Source organism: Heterobasidion irregulare (genome assembly GCF_000320585.1).
Source record: "Heterobasidion irregulare TC 32-1 unplaced genomic scaffold scaffold_02, whole genome shotgun sequence".
NCBI lineage: Eukaryota > Fungi > Basidiomycota > Agaricomycetes > Russulales > Bondarzewiaceae > Heterobasidion > Heterobasidion irregulare.
This window is the reverse complement of record NW_009258198.1, coordinates 19,181-30,899: the sequence shown is the minus strand read 5'-3', so window position 1 is coordinate 30,899 and position 11,719 is coordinate 19,181. Positions and strand designations below refer to the sequence as shown.

General features: G+C 57.7%; 9 protein-coding genes across 9 annotated transcripts; 3 read left to right on the top strand and 6 right to left on the bottom strand.

The window, feature by feature from the left end:
* Positions 1 to 418: 418 nt before the first annotated feature.
* Positions 419 to 2,673, bottom strand: HETIRDRAFT_101216 (uncharacterized protein; the record flags this gene model as incomplete). Its single annotated transcript, XM_009543595.1, has 7 exons — positions 419 to 609; positions 668 to 816; positions 870 to 903; positions 954 to 1,302; positions 1,392 to 1,703; positions 1,753 to 2,640; positions 2,665 to 2,673. The coding sequence occupies 7 exons, from the start codon at positions 2,671 to 2,673 to the stop codon at positions 419 to 421; spliced, it is 1,932 nt and encodes a 643-aa protein (XP_009541890.1).
* A 42-nt stretch (positions 2,674 to 2,715) lies between these two features.
* HETIRDRAFT_414138 (uncharacterized protein) lies at positions 2,716 to 2,916 on the bottom strand (the record flags this gene model as incomplete). The annotated part of the gene is made up of 1 exon (XM_009543594.1): positions 2,716 to 2,916. The coding sequence occupies one exon, from the start codon at positions 2,914 to 2,916 to the stop codon at positions 2,716 to 2,718; it is 201 nt and encodes a 66-aa protein (XP_009541889.1).
* Positions 2,917 to 3,161: 245 nt separating this feature from the next.
* HETIRDRAFT_311075 (uncharacterized protein) lies at positions 3,162 to 3,584 on the top strand (the record flags this gene model as incomplete). Its single annotated transcript, XM_009543593.1, has 1 exon — positions 3,162 to 3,584. One exon carries the CDS (start codon positions 3,162 to 3,164, stop codon positions 3,582 to 3,584), a length of 423 nt encoding a protein of 140 aa, XP_009541888.1.
* An 825-nt stretch (positions 3,585 to 4,409) lies between these two features.
* HETIRDRAFT_407313 (uncharacterized protein) lies at positions 4,410 to 4,862 on the bottom strand (the record flags this gene model as incomplete). Its single annotated transcript, XM_009543592.1, has 2 exons — positions 4,410 to 4,500; positions 4,534 to 4,862. 2 exons carry the CDS (start codon positions 4,860 to 4,862, stop codon positions 4,410 to 4,412), a joined length of 420 nt encoding a protein of 139 aa, XP_009541887.1.
* Positions 4,863 to 5,550: 688 nt separating this feature from the next.
* On the bottom strand, positions 5,551 to 5,928 carry HETIRDRAFT_141570 (uncharacterized protein; the record flags this gene model as incomplete). Its single annotated transcript, XM_009543591.1, has 1 exon — positions 5,551 to 5,928. A coding segment is annotated over one exon (378 nt), but the record flags the coding sequence as incomplete, so codon positions are not given.
* A 371-nt stretch (positions 5,929 to 6,299) lies between these two features.
* On the bottom strand, positions 6,300 to 7,073 carry HETIRDRAFT_438128 (uncharacterized protein; the record flags this gene model as incomplete). The annotated part of the gene is made up of 2 exons (XM_009543590.1): positions 6,444 to 7,073; positions 6,300 to 6,414 (listed from the first exon to the last, which is right to left on the bottom strand). Exons 1-2 carry the CDS (start codon positions 6,917 to 6,919, stop codon positions 6,300 to 6,302), a joined length of 591 nt encoding a protein of 196 aa, XP_009541885.1. The 5' UTR covers positions 6,920 to 7,073.
* Positions 7,074 to 7,520: 447 nt separating this feature from the next.
* On the bottom strand, positions 7,521 to 8,524 carry HETIRDRAFT_407315 (uncharacterized protein). Its single transcript, XM_009543589.1, has 5 exons — positions 8,136 to 8,524; positions 7,985 to 8,076; positions 7,781 to 7,920; positions 7,618 to 7,726; positions 7,521 to 7,554 (listed from the first exon to the last, which is right to left on the bottom strand). Exons 1-2 carry the CDS (start codon positions 8,493 to 8,495, stop codon positions 7,999 to 8,001), a joined length of 438 nt encoding a protein of 145 aa, XP_009541884.1. The 5' UTR covers positions 8,496 to 8,524; the 3' UTR covers positions 7,521 to 7,554; positions 7,618 to 7,726; positions 7,781 to 7,920; positions 7,985 to 7,998.
* Positions 8,525 to 8,769: 245 nt separating this feature from the next.
* On the top strand, positions 8,770 to 9,982 carry HETIRDRAFT_378998 (uncharacterized protein). The gene is made up of 2 exons (XM_009543588.1): positions 8,770 to 9,721; positions 9,764 to 9,982. The coding sequence occupies exons 1-2, from the start codon at positions 8,775 to 8,777 to the stop codon at positions 9,843 to 9,845; spliced, it is 1,029 nt and encodes a 342-aa protein (XP_009541883.1). The 5' UTR covers positions 8,770 to 8,774; the 3' UTR covers positions 9,846 to 9,982.
* A 795-nt stretch (positions 9,983 to 10,777) lies between these two features.
* HETIRDRAFT_101221 (uncharacterized protein) lies at positions 10,778 to 11,512 on the top strand (the record flags this gene model as incomplete). The annotated part of the gene is made up of 3 exons (XM_009543587.1): positions 10,778 to 10,961; positions 11,027 to 11,247; positions 11,408 to 11,512. The coding sequence occupies 3 exons, from the start codon at positions 10,778 to 10,780 to the stop codon at positions 11,510 to 11,512; spliced, it is 510 nt and encodes a 169-aa protein (XP_009541882.1).
* Positions 11,513 to 11,719: the final 207 nt, after the last annotated feature.

Genomic DNA, 11,719 nt, shown 5'->3' with positions numbered 1-11,719 from the left:
GCCAACAGCCATCGGGCACCTGCGCCGTACTCTACAGCAATGCGTTCGTATTTTCGAAGCACCAGGCAGGGACGGCATCAAGTTGCCTCAGGAATTCCAAGCGGCAGGCAGACGTTGTGATCACTTGTTATGATGAACGGATGTTTGAAGAATTGGAGAGTCGTGGCAGATAAAGGACCTGCAGATCAAATTCTAGCACTGTACTTATCTGAAGAGATTTGTGCCTTACTGCTGTCAATGGAGATCGAGTGACAATAGACATCATCGGTTGCACGGCTTGGAAAAGCTGCACGGTAATCCTGTGGAGATTTTGCGTCTACGCAGCCGCAGACAAACAAAGCACAACGCCCAACATATATCTATAAGATTACTAGTATCATGAACAAGTCCATAAAACAACCTACACAAATCGAGCTATTCAACTGATTTCGCGCACACGACTGACATGATCCATCAGTACTCGTTCCATCTTAGCCGCGCCCTTATAATAGATGGTATCCTCGGGGTTGTATACCTTAGCGTTCTCGAACACCAGCTGAGCGTCTACAATGAACGAGTCGAGATCCGCATATTGCCCCGTCTCGAGTTTGTGCTCCATGGTAGAGAAATCTGTATGAAACGGTCGACGTGAGTAGGATTGGTCGACCATAATGGTAGTAGAACGGACCCGTCGGATTTTGAATCACATCGTAGTCATCCGGCACCTCCTGAGCGTTGACAGGTTCCTTGAAGGGCCAGGCCTGAGGGTGGGCCTGCAAGTCTGACAGGATAGATTCCATTGCGCTGCGCTCAAAATTCTTAGTCGAGGGGCGTGCACTGCAATGGCGTGAGTGACACACAGAACACATCCGAAGCAAGAATACACGCACGGAACATTCATATTGGGTATCCACCCGCTCTCCCCTGTTGCTCGTCAGTTGCCCCGCAACAGAAAAAGAAGTCAGTACACTAACTCAAACCTGGCACGTCCTTGGGATCGATGACGAGCCCTTCCCCCTTCCCATCCTGAAACTGTGGCAGCCCCTCGTACACAATATGATTCTTCGACATCTGCCTGATCTTTGCCAAGATCGCTTCCCTCTGCTGTGCTACGATCTCTTTCGTGGCGAGGTAATCGACCTTTCGTAGCATCGTGCATTGCATGATCGTTCCACCCTCGTAGTCCTTGATATAACCTGCCCATATGGCCCGATCAAGCGTGATGTTCTTTGAGAAACCTTGCTTCTTGAAATACCCAACTGCGAAGTTATCTGCGTATGTCAGAAAATGCATCATGTCGGGGGTAGGTCCGTCGGATATGAGCTTTGAAATGATCCATCAGCAGGGCACCGTAGCCCTGTGAGATATGTCTTCAGCTTTTACTCAGATGGAAGTAAGATCGATCGACGTACCTTGACTTGATCTGCTGATGCCGTCGCGAAAAAAGCGATTTTGGCGAAGCCGCGATGGGGGAACGGCCGGTAGCAAATTCCGCCCACGACTTTATATCCTCGTTTGCAGATGGCGAGACATTTCGAGTTGGAGTCGTAAACCAGGCGATCGATGTATTCGCGGGGCATCACAGGTAGCTGTTTCTGGAACAGCATCTTCAGGTTCGTCAGGATGACGAACGATCGCGGCTGCCCATCATTCTCGATAGGTAGGATCTTGATCACACCCTTTCGCAGCTCCTTTGCCGAGATTTTCTCTGGTTTCAGGGGAGGCTATAAGAGAACGTCAGGGTGAAGGAGGATGGTCCATGAAGAAGCTCACAGAGATCGTAGCTGCACTGGCTGTGTCGACGGTTACGCCTGTTGCTAACAGATCCAGCTGCCCTTCGTCTAATTGGTCTTCCATTTTGACCGGTGGCTCGTGTCCGTTCAGCTGCAAAAACTCCCCGTTCATCTCTGCTTGTTGCTCGCCTGTGGGTGGCGGTATTGACGCCGGAGCAGTCTGTGCTTTTGACTTCATACTCGACGCCTTCTTGCCGCTGCGTCTTCCATGCGGACGAGTGCCGTTGCTGGAAACGTGTGTCCCCACCATTCGGGATGCAAGAGGCCTGTTCTCGTCCTCGTCGTCTTCTGCGTCGCTCAATGAAGACGAGGAAATACGTCGTCTCTTTGCGGGTGGCTGTAAGAGTTCCTCGTCAAGCTGCGAAGAGACCGATGAAGGTGGTAGTTTGTCTGGGGAAGAAAGGGCTGTAAAGTGATACATGCTCCGCCGAGTTAGATGCGCATCGAACAACGGAACGCAGCCACAGTTGCTGAGAGTATGTGCTTCGATTGCGGGGAACTTACCGGGTGACGCCACATCAGCACTTTGTCGTGTCTGCTGAGAGCCTGAACGACCTGGTGAGACTTGCCGCAGGCCTTCAGAGCTCTTCAGATCATCAGATAAGTGCCGATAGGGATTCAGAATTTTCATGGTCTTCAGGACAATGTGCGCTCGTGCGATGCGTGCGCGGCGGTGCGCAGCGTCGAGTGGACGTGTTTGGAGAACAAGGCGTCGGGCGGTAGGGTACCGGGGAGCGTGGTCGTTCCCTCGCCTCCTAGGAGAGAGCAGGGGAAGAGACGCGGCGCGAGGAGCCGCTTCCGGGTGTGCGCAGGTGCGCGGGACAGGCAGGGCCGGGCAGGGAGGGGCAGGACTAGGGCTGGGGGAGGGCTAGCGAAAGTAAGTGATACGGACCTTTTTCATGGCATTCCTCTTCGCACCTTCTCTTCTCATTGACAATGCTCCTCACCCTCGCCGTCGACGCGCTGAAGCACGGGTAGCGTGACGATTGCGACACGCTGTGCGCAAGGGCGAAGCACGGGTGTGGCGGCGGCAGGGGCGCGTGAGGGAACAGTCGAAGGAGTTGTTGTGGCCAAGTGGACGCGTGTGCATCGGGCCGGGAGGATGGGAGGACGAAGGCGAAGGAAGTGGGTGGTGGGTGTGCATGGTGTCGAGGCGAGGGCGAGGGGACGAAGGTTGAGGTTTGCGCACGGACAGAGTTGAGTTAGAGACGGGTGCGAAGGACTCAACTACGCGTCGCGCGCACGCGACCACGACAACGAAGAGGAGGACGAGGAGGAGCACAGAAGAGGGAAGGAAACGGTCGACGAGGACATTTACAAAGGTACGTCGTCACTCGCCCCAGTTCCTCCCCCGTACACGCACACCTCCCGCCTTCTACCTGACTCTCCATGTCGCCTTCAACAATCTACCCCTCGACTCTACCCGCCCCCTCCTCTCGTCCGCTCAACCTCTCCCACATCCGACCCGCTCTCCCGTCCGACCCTCTCGACCCTATCGCTCGCTGTACTGCCCTCCCCGCTCTCCTCGCACGATCTCATGCCCACTGGCCCACCGGCCGGCTCGCCCGCATCGTCCACATCGCCTCGCGCATCGCATGCGTTGCCCGGACCCACGCTCGACTCACCCGCATCTCCCGCTCGACGCCGCGCTCGCCTGCTCGCTCCAGCTCGAGACCACCGCCGTCCACCACCCCGACACGTCCTCCGCCTCCTCCACCTCCCCTCTACCTCCTCCGCCTCCTCCGCTGTCGCCACCACCACCACCCACACCACCACCACCACCGCTTCCTCCACCTCACGCCGCTCCTCTGAGTTGTGGCGCACCATGCCCAGCGCCGGCGGCCGAGACTGCACCGTGCAGGACCACTCCAAGCCCATATCCGCCATGAGCACCGCCCTCCTCCGCACCGCCCTCCTCCGTGCCGCCCTCCTCGACCAGGCAGCAGCTGCCCCATCTGCATCCGCATCCTCGCGCACCGGCCGGTGCTAGTGACGACATCAGGCTCGCAGTTGCCGCCTCGGACGACGCCGACTCGACGACACCGACTCGACGACACCGACTTGACGACGCCGCCTCGACCCTACCGTCTCGACGCGGCCACGCTGCCGCCTCGATGCTTCCGTCTCTATCACCACTCCCGACGACGACACCAGGTTCGCAGCCACCGCTCAGTAGGGCGCGTGAGGATTGGGAGGTGCGCGTGCGGGCTGCCGAGGAGGGGTTTGACGGCGCCGTCACGAAGGTGGATGCCGGGCTCGCGACGCTGCAGCAACACCAACTCAAGGTGAATGGGAACGCGCGCCACGGTGTCAGGCTCGTCACACCCCCCAGTCCACGCAACATCTCGTCTGACTCGGGCGAGCGCCATCGGTGGAAACGATCGACAATCTCCCGAGGCCGATCGCGTTCGCACTCGGCCGAGTCAAACAAGGATGACGGTGGGTACGCGAGCTCATTCGAGGGCGTGACACTGCTCGATGACAAGCGCCAGTCAGCTTCCAAAGCACGCACGCGCGTGCCCTGGGCGCAGGATGATTCGGATTCGGACGTGCGTCATGCAAGCAACGATGCAAGGATCATGTCCTTGAAGCACTATCCCATCACCTCAGAGTTGGTCCAGAAGGCATCGACAGGGTTCACGATGGCAATGACGACGGAAGATGACGCCGCACACGCCTCGTCTGCCGCCGCCGCCAATCTGAAGGGCGCACACCTGGCGCCAGTGAGCTTTGTTCTCTGCATTTTCGTGCGTTCGCTCACAGCACTGTGTCGACAGATGGTTCAACATTCATGCCGTCGAGTTCACCTATCGTCTTGGACAGTCGACCCGCGAGGGCAGGTGAAACCTGGTGCAACTTGTCCGTCGACGGCCGAAGCCGTAGCGTCTGCTGCCAAACGACGGACCGGCCATGCTCCAGCAGCTCTATCGCATGCTCCAGCTCCCCCTCTCGAATCGCGTGTGCAGCCGCGCGGGAGCTTTCGATCGGGCTCTTCGCGAGAATGTCATGTCGCGCCTGCACAGACCGCCCTATATTCACCGTGCGAAGCTGTTGCTGCAGGCGCGCGTCGAACACCGACATCCGAGGCATGACGGTGTTTCGTGGCGACGGCCTCCCATATCCTAGTGTACCGCAGACAGTGTCCGCTCGGAGCAGTCGTCGAGGTCGCTGCCTGGGCGTACATGTGCAGGCACTCATCCAGGTCATTCACGTCTCCTCGCGATTCATACCTCGCGTATACGACATCGCCCCAGGCCACCATCACGCCCGCCAACCCCGGGTGCATCTCCGGGGTCAGCGAAACTGCGAGCTCGGCCCACACCGCCGCCTCGTCGAGCGCGTCCGCGTTGGCTTCTTTTTTCGCGACCTCTAGCAGACACGCGGCAAGACCTGCAGCCCAGAAGGGGTATCGTGGGTACCGTGTGTCCGTCTGCGCTTCCAACGCGTCTCGACAAAGGCAGATGGCTTCGACGAGATTATCCTCGCCCTCCTCAAGCTGGTACCGTCTCTTCAATGCATCTCCAAGTCTGAAGAGCGCCTCCGCTCTGTCCGGATGCGTCTCGTGCCTTTCTTCTGCTACTGCTCTAAAGAGCGCAATCGCCGCACTCAAGTCCTCCACCTTGCCCCCGTCCTCCCACATCACCAAAGTGCACATCCCTTTGGCTGCCACGGAGTCCATCATGTTCTGGTCTTCGCCTTCGGAGGCCTCGTGGGTCGCCACACATGCAAGTGTCCATGCTGCCTTTGAATCCTCCTCATTCTCATGTATGACGAAGCACTATCGGAGAATCGTGCCCTGCAGTGCCAGGATCACAGCCAGCAGCAGATGGTCCTCACCACAGAGCCTCACAGTGTCACGGCCGACGCCCGCCGCCTTGTCCAGCACCTCGCCGTCCCCGGTAGCGTCATGATATGCGACGAGCGCCTTGGAGAGCCGCCAAAAGACGATCATTTGGATTATCGGGTCATGGATTCCGCTCTCTGCCAGAAACGCACGACAGGCTTCGATGGATAGCCGCATGTCTTCCTGCTGTCCTAGACGCCGGAAGCGGGCCTCCAGCGACATGCTCAGCGGATTGTAAAAGGCAAATCGCTCGGGGCCCGTGACACCTACAAGACATATCTTAAGCGCGCTCACCGACTGTTCGAGGTCCGACTAAGCACCAAAGTGTGTGTAGCGCATATATGAAGCGTGACTGAACGCTGAAAGCGCCCGTCTCAGCGGTTCCGAGACAGGTGTAGATAGTTCAGGTCCGTCTCGGAACCCGCGGAGCGCCTCTCAACAAAGCCCAACCGCTTGGTCCAGTACATCTAGCCTATTCGTCGCAACTAGCGCCAATGCATGTGCAACGCACGCATGCGCCCTCTCTTGGCTTCCATGCTCCATTGTAGCGATGTCTCCAAGCGCGAGCGCCTCGCGTCTGAACGCGCGCGCGTAGTCTTCCGTCTTGTCGGCAGGGTTACTGAGCATACGATGCTCGGCATGGAAAGGGTTTACCCAGAGAAGCTGTGGGAGGGCGTGCCGCATCAGCTGGGCGGTAGCATCGAAGGCGAGGGCTGCGGAGTAGAGACTAGAGGTTCGGGACTTATCATGAGGGTGGTCGAATGGGTGTGGTAGTTTTTTACGCGTGAGCTCGGTAAGCTTCCGCACGGTATGCCAGGAGCCGTGACGCTTCTTGTGAGGCATCTTCCGTTCCGATCGTTCTACATTGGCGTACAAGCTCGTTCAGAACCTTCAATCGGCTACTCACTCCGAAACCTAAGCTTGTCAGCCTCTCAGCCTCCTTGAGCGCCTCGATACGGTCCCTCGCAGATGAACCCCGCTCCCTCATCGCGGTCTCGAACGTCATCAGTCGTTCAGGGCAGTCCACGTGCGTGGTTGGGGTAAGAGTGGTGATCCTGCAATGTAGCTTTAGCCACGTGTCGATGTCGGGCAAGGAGGAGCCCGTCTCGTTCAGATGGGTCTCCATCGTGCTCAGCACCGCACAGTCCAACCCTGCCTCGCGCTGCCTCATTTCCTCTGCGAGCTGCTTTGCCTCCTGGAGGTGCTCCAGTCGCGAGCTGCGGCCATACATCATCAATAGAACATTCGCAAGGGAGGTGATAAGGTGTTTGTCGGCATGGGAAAGTACGAGCGCCTGTCGCATCAAAGATGCACGCTCCTCCAATGCCAACGTGAGATACCAAAGGTCCGAACACTGACACAGGGCCTCGAGGGCACGAAGGAGGTCAGCAAGGTCTTCTCCCTCGCGAATGTAATGTCGTGTGTGAAGAACATCACGATAGACGGAGATCTTCTCCAAGATGCTGAGTGAAGGAGGAGAGGCGCAAAGGAAGCCCAAAAGCTTCGCCGCGGCGAGGCGGTGGTTGAGTGAGAGGGCTGGTGAACAGTAGAAGATCTCGCGCGTGAGCGCTGTGAATATTTCTTGTCTGCTCTTCGCGATAGCTGACATCGACTTGCCAAGGCCGCTGTCTTGGCCTCTTTGCTCCTCCAGCACTTCCAATGTGCGCCAGATCTCTCTATGACATTCTCTGTGCACTCTCAAGTCCGTCAAAGCATCGTTGCGATGGCTGGACACTCATGAAAATATATCCGTGCTCTCCAAATTCGATACGAGCTTCTGTTTGAGTTGGATGACAGCGTCGCAAGGACCGATAGATCGATTCTATGCATCGTGAGGTTGTCAAAAGAATAGGCAGTATGTTCTAAACATACTCACTGGGGGTGCCATTTTGATGTCCTTGTCTTGTCCGCTGTGGTCATTCGGCATGATCTGGTCCGCTGTGAACAGTGCGTTATGCTCTGGCGGCCACATGACTCCCTTCCTATGAGCTACCGACTTACCTCTCTCATTGTCAGATCTCTCAATAATGTCTGCTCCCATTGTGCGCAGCTCCTCCTCCTCGCGGCGCTGCTGAGTTTGAGTCACTGCAAAGGGCATCTGTAGAATTACCTGTGGCATCTAAAGTGAATCGAAAGTCAGCTATCGGTAAAAGGTTGTGCATACCTGTGCGCGGAAACTGCGTCCATTGTCGTCGGGCTCGTCGTCCATAGTCCTGTAGCCGCCAAGCTAGTTAGTTTATGAGTTTACTATCCCACTCGATGTGGAATGTCCTCTCGGTCAATGAGGAGCGACTGGTTGTAGGGCGTTGGGGGGAAGATATTAACCATTGATGAGCGCCCATCGTTGGCTAGAGACACGATCAAGCTGTACAGAAAGCACAGTCATTGTATAGCTACGGCACTTCTTATCGTACCGCTCGAGATGACGAGAAACCGGTGGAGCGGGGGGAACTTGTGAGGCTGCAAGAGGTGGAAATTATCAGCGAGTGCCCTGCGTGAGGGGAGTCACGTGACGTCACTTGGTCGATGCGAGTCTTTGCGCTGTCTTTGCCGCCTTTGCTTCTCACACGCTCATCGTCCTCCATGGCAGAGGAGTTATCGGCCAGGTAGAAGGCATAAACGGTGGTTTGGAGAGCATGCGGAGCACTCACCTTGATCAGAACACGGACCATATCTTTCGAAGCAGCCCAACTGACGCCCAGTTCCTGTCCTATCCATGACTCGTCGACACTCCATCTGCGGGCGCTCACTTTGCTGTTCGCCGAGGCCACCCACGTCGACGACTGGACCATGCGGCACAAGAAGACACATGGCGCACTGCATCTGGATGAGTGCGGGATTGGGCTCGACGGTGTGACGAGCGGTCCGCGTGTGGGCATAGAGATGGGATCGACCCGAGCACAGAGACGGGGATGCTGGTTGATACATGGTGAGTTGGACAGGGTGCCGGAGGCCACGCAGAGGAAGTGTGTACTAGCCGGACAGAGGATACCACAATCGTCTGTATGTGTGTGTGTCCTTGCCGGTCCCACGGCCTTGCCCATAGCCCTCGCATCACGTTCAGCTGTTCTTTGCCCTCTGCAACCATGCACTTATTATCTTCTCTGCACAACCTCTTCTCCAGTGCATTCCCCTTCCGCTTCCTCTGGCGTTCAAACATGTCTTTCCCTAACGACCCTGCCTACTTCCCCGATTGCCCACAAGGTATCAAGCGTCACGTGCTCAACTGGGCGCAGCTCGTCTCTGCAGATACCATTCCCTACTACCGCCCGTACATCGCCAAAATTAAGCACTGTAAGCGGGAGCGCGGTGTCTGGCACGAATTCCTTATCATCGAGTTTATCTACCCCATTTCAGCCAGTGCCACCCGCATCGTTCCCGTCATCGTTGAGCGTACAATCGAGACCGGCCAGATCCCCCATGAGATGATCCGGCCAGGGGTCGACCTTTCCGCTCAGACTGGCCAAATGAATGTTAGGTCCGAGCCCGCCTGGTTCCACAGCTCGTCCTACACCTCGGTCGACTCGTCCATGACCTCTTCTACCTACGCCAACATCGCATCCTCCTCGATACCCCCTATGGGGGCGCACGCGCTCGACTACATCCACGTCCCGCAAAATGGCGCGTCTATCGGCAGCATTGACGAAGGAGTAGACAGCCCGTACCAGGTCTGCCGCGAGCTCACGTTCACCTCGCGCGTGACGGATTATAACCTTGCCGCCCTGCTGGTTGCGGTGTATGAGCACTCGCCTATTTACAACGTTGTCTCGCGACAATGTTACTGGTATGCGGCCGTCATCTACGACGTCTTCTGCGCCCGCCTCGGTGGCAGATCAGTTGATCACGCACTCCGTGGCCCTCTCCGTGCCGGGCGCTTCCTCACAATTTTCACCATCCAGCCCAAAGACCCACCACTGGACTACATTCTGCCACGTTACAATCACCATTTCACGAAAGTTGTGGAAAAGGCGAGGACTGATCCGAATAATGCGAGGTTACAGGCAGCGGAAGCACGGGCGAGGGAGGAGGCAGCGGCGAGGGCACAGGCCGACGCGAGGGCAAGGGAGGAGGCAGCGGCGAGGGCACAGGCCGACGCGAGGGCAAGGGAGGAGGCAGCGGCGAGGGCACAGGCCGACGCGAGGGCAAGGAGGTTAGAGGATGAGATTGCCTTCCTCCGACAGCAGCTGGCGGCGCAGGGCTATGCTGGCCCATCCAATAGGGCAGTGTAGACTTTGTTTTGTTTCCTATATCTGTTCCGCGTCTGTTTTGGTTTGAGTGCTTTCGATGCTTTCGGTGCTTTCAGTACATGTACCCGTTCTGTACGCATAGTCTTTCTCTCATAACATGCGATGTTTTCCGCGGTCCCACATCACCAGCGATCAATTGGATGGACCTCTTCCGCCTTCAACACCACGACTGCTCGTTCTCTTTCCGCCTGCACCTTCTCGTCCTCGTCAATGGACATCCCACTCCCACACCCACCATCCATGGTCTCCGCGGCGGCGGCATCTGCTCCGACAACAATCCCGCGCCCACACTGCCCGTCAACACGCAGAGCATCGCAGCTGTTTGAGTGTCAACAAGGAAGATGAGACCTAGCTGGTGGCAGAGGACGAGGAACGAGTGTGGTGGAGAGACGAGCTGAGAGGAGAGTGGGCACGGACTCGAGGACGAGGCCATCGACGAGGGATAGAGGTAGGTTGTTGTCTCTCACTCCAGTCCACACACGTACTTCTCGTATTTGACCTGTCTGCCCTACCCTTCTAATTCTACGACCCCTCGCCCACGCCCTGTCCGTGCCAACGTCGACATCCTCTGCTAGCCTGCAAGCCTGAGATTTTCCGACAGGCCATCGTCCACGTCCTCTTCTTCCTACGGGACGATCGGTCGCAAAACCAGCACTTCGAACCTTTCATTGTGAGTTACCTTTTGTTCCTTTTACATCTCGATACCCGTTTCCTTCGCGCTCTCCCTCCCTCGCACTCTCAGTGATGCAAGCGGACGAGTGATGCAAGCGGACGACGGGCCTCCACCTCGGCCCTGAGAAAGCTTGCATCTTCAAAAGCCCTGTTATCTGCTGCCTTGATTTTCTATGTACTGTATTTTTTTGATTTAGCTTGCAAATTTTCCGTAAACACTCGCACTGTTGAAAACCGGCACTATGCCCGCCCGCCCGCTCGCTCGACCCCCCGAGCGTCGATTCCGCCCTCGTGCCCACACGCCGAGCTTGACGCACTCTGCGCGCACGCCCCCGCCCTCGCCTGGGACCCAAATCCGCGTGCGCGCGTCCCCTCGTTTCCTTGAGTCCACGCCCACCGCCCACCCAGTGCCCAACCGCCTAGGCCGTTGACGTGTATGCTCCCGCCGCCAAGCCTATGCGCGCACGCACGTCTCCTCGACACCACGCAAGATATCCCCTCGTTCTCCATCCCTCGTCTAGCGTCACTGGTGAGACCCCGCCGTCTCTCAACAGTCACTGTCCCTACATCGTCGCCGAACCTCCAACCCCCCGCTTCCGCTGCACTTGCGCTCCGCGCACGCGCACAGAGCATCGCGAATATCACAGCACGTCGAGAGGAGGCCGAGGAGCCGCTGACGGCGGAGAGTGAGCTAGGAAGGAGCGTTACCGAGGTCCGTACCTCCCTCTCTCATCCTTTCTTTCTGCCCCTTGCCCGCCGCCGAGTGCCCTCGACCCACTGGAATTCTTGAGCTCACGCATTTGCCCTTGCCTGCGACCCACATTTGCTTACGCGCAACTCCTCCAGCTCATGCACGCACGCCCGACTTCTAGTCCACCCCTCCGCTCACTCCTCCCTCATTCTGCATCATCGCCGACACCGCATACACGCTCGACCCCGCATCCTCATATCCTCACTTCACCTCGTCCTCTTGCTGATGTGACCTCTCGACCCTCACGCGCGCTCGACAGCGCTCACGCTCGAACTCTCGTTCGTCGACCGTCCCGTGCTCGACTGAACCTCATCGGCTCGTGGCTGAGAAAATGGAAGAGAAACGGTGGCGGCGACGGCGGCAGAGAGACGGGCTGGGAAGAGGGATGGGCACGGACGACGACGACGACGACGATGGGCGCACGCTCGATGAG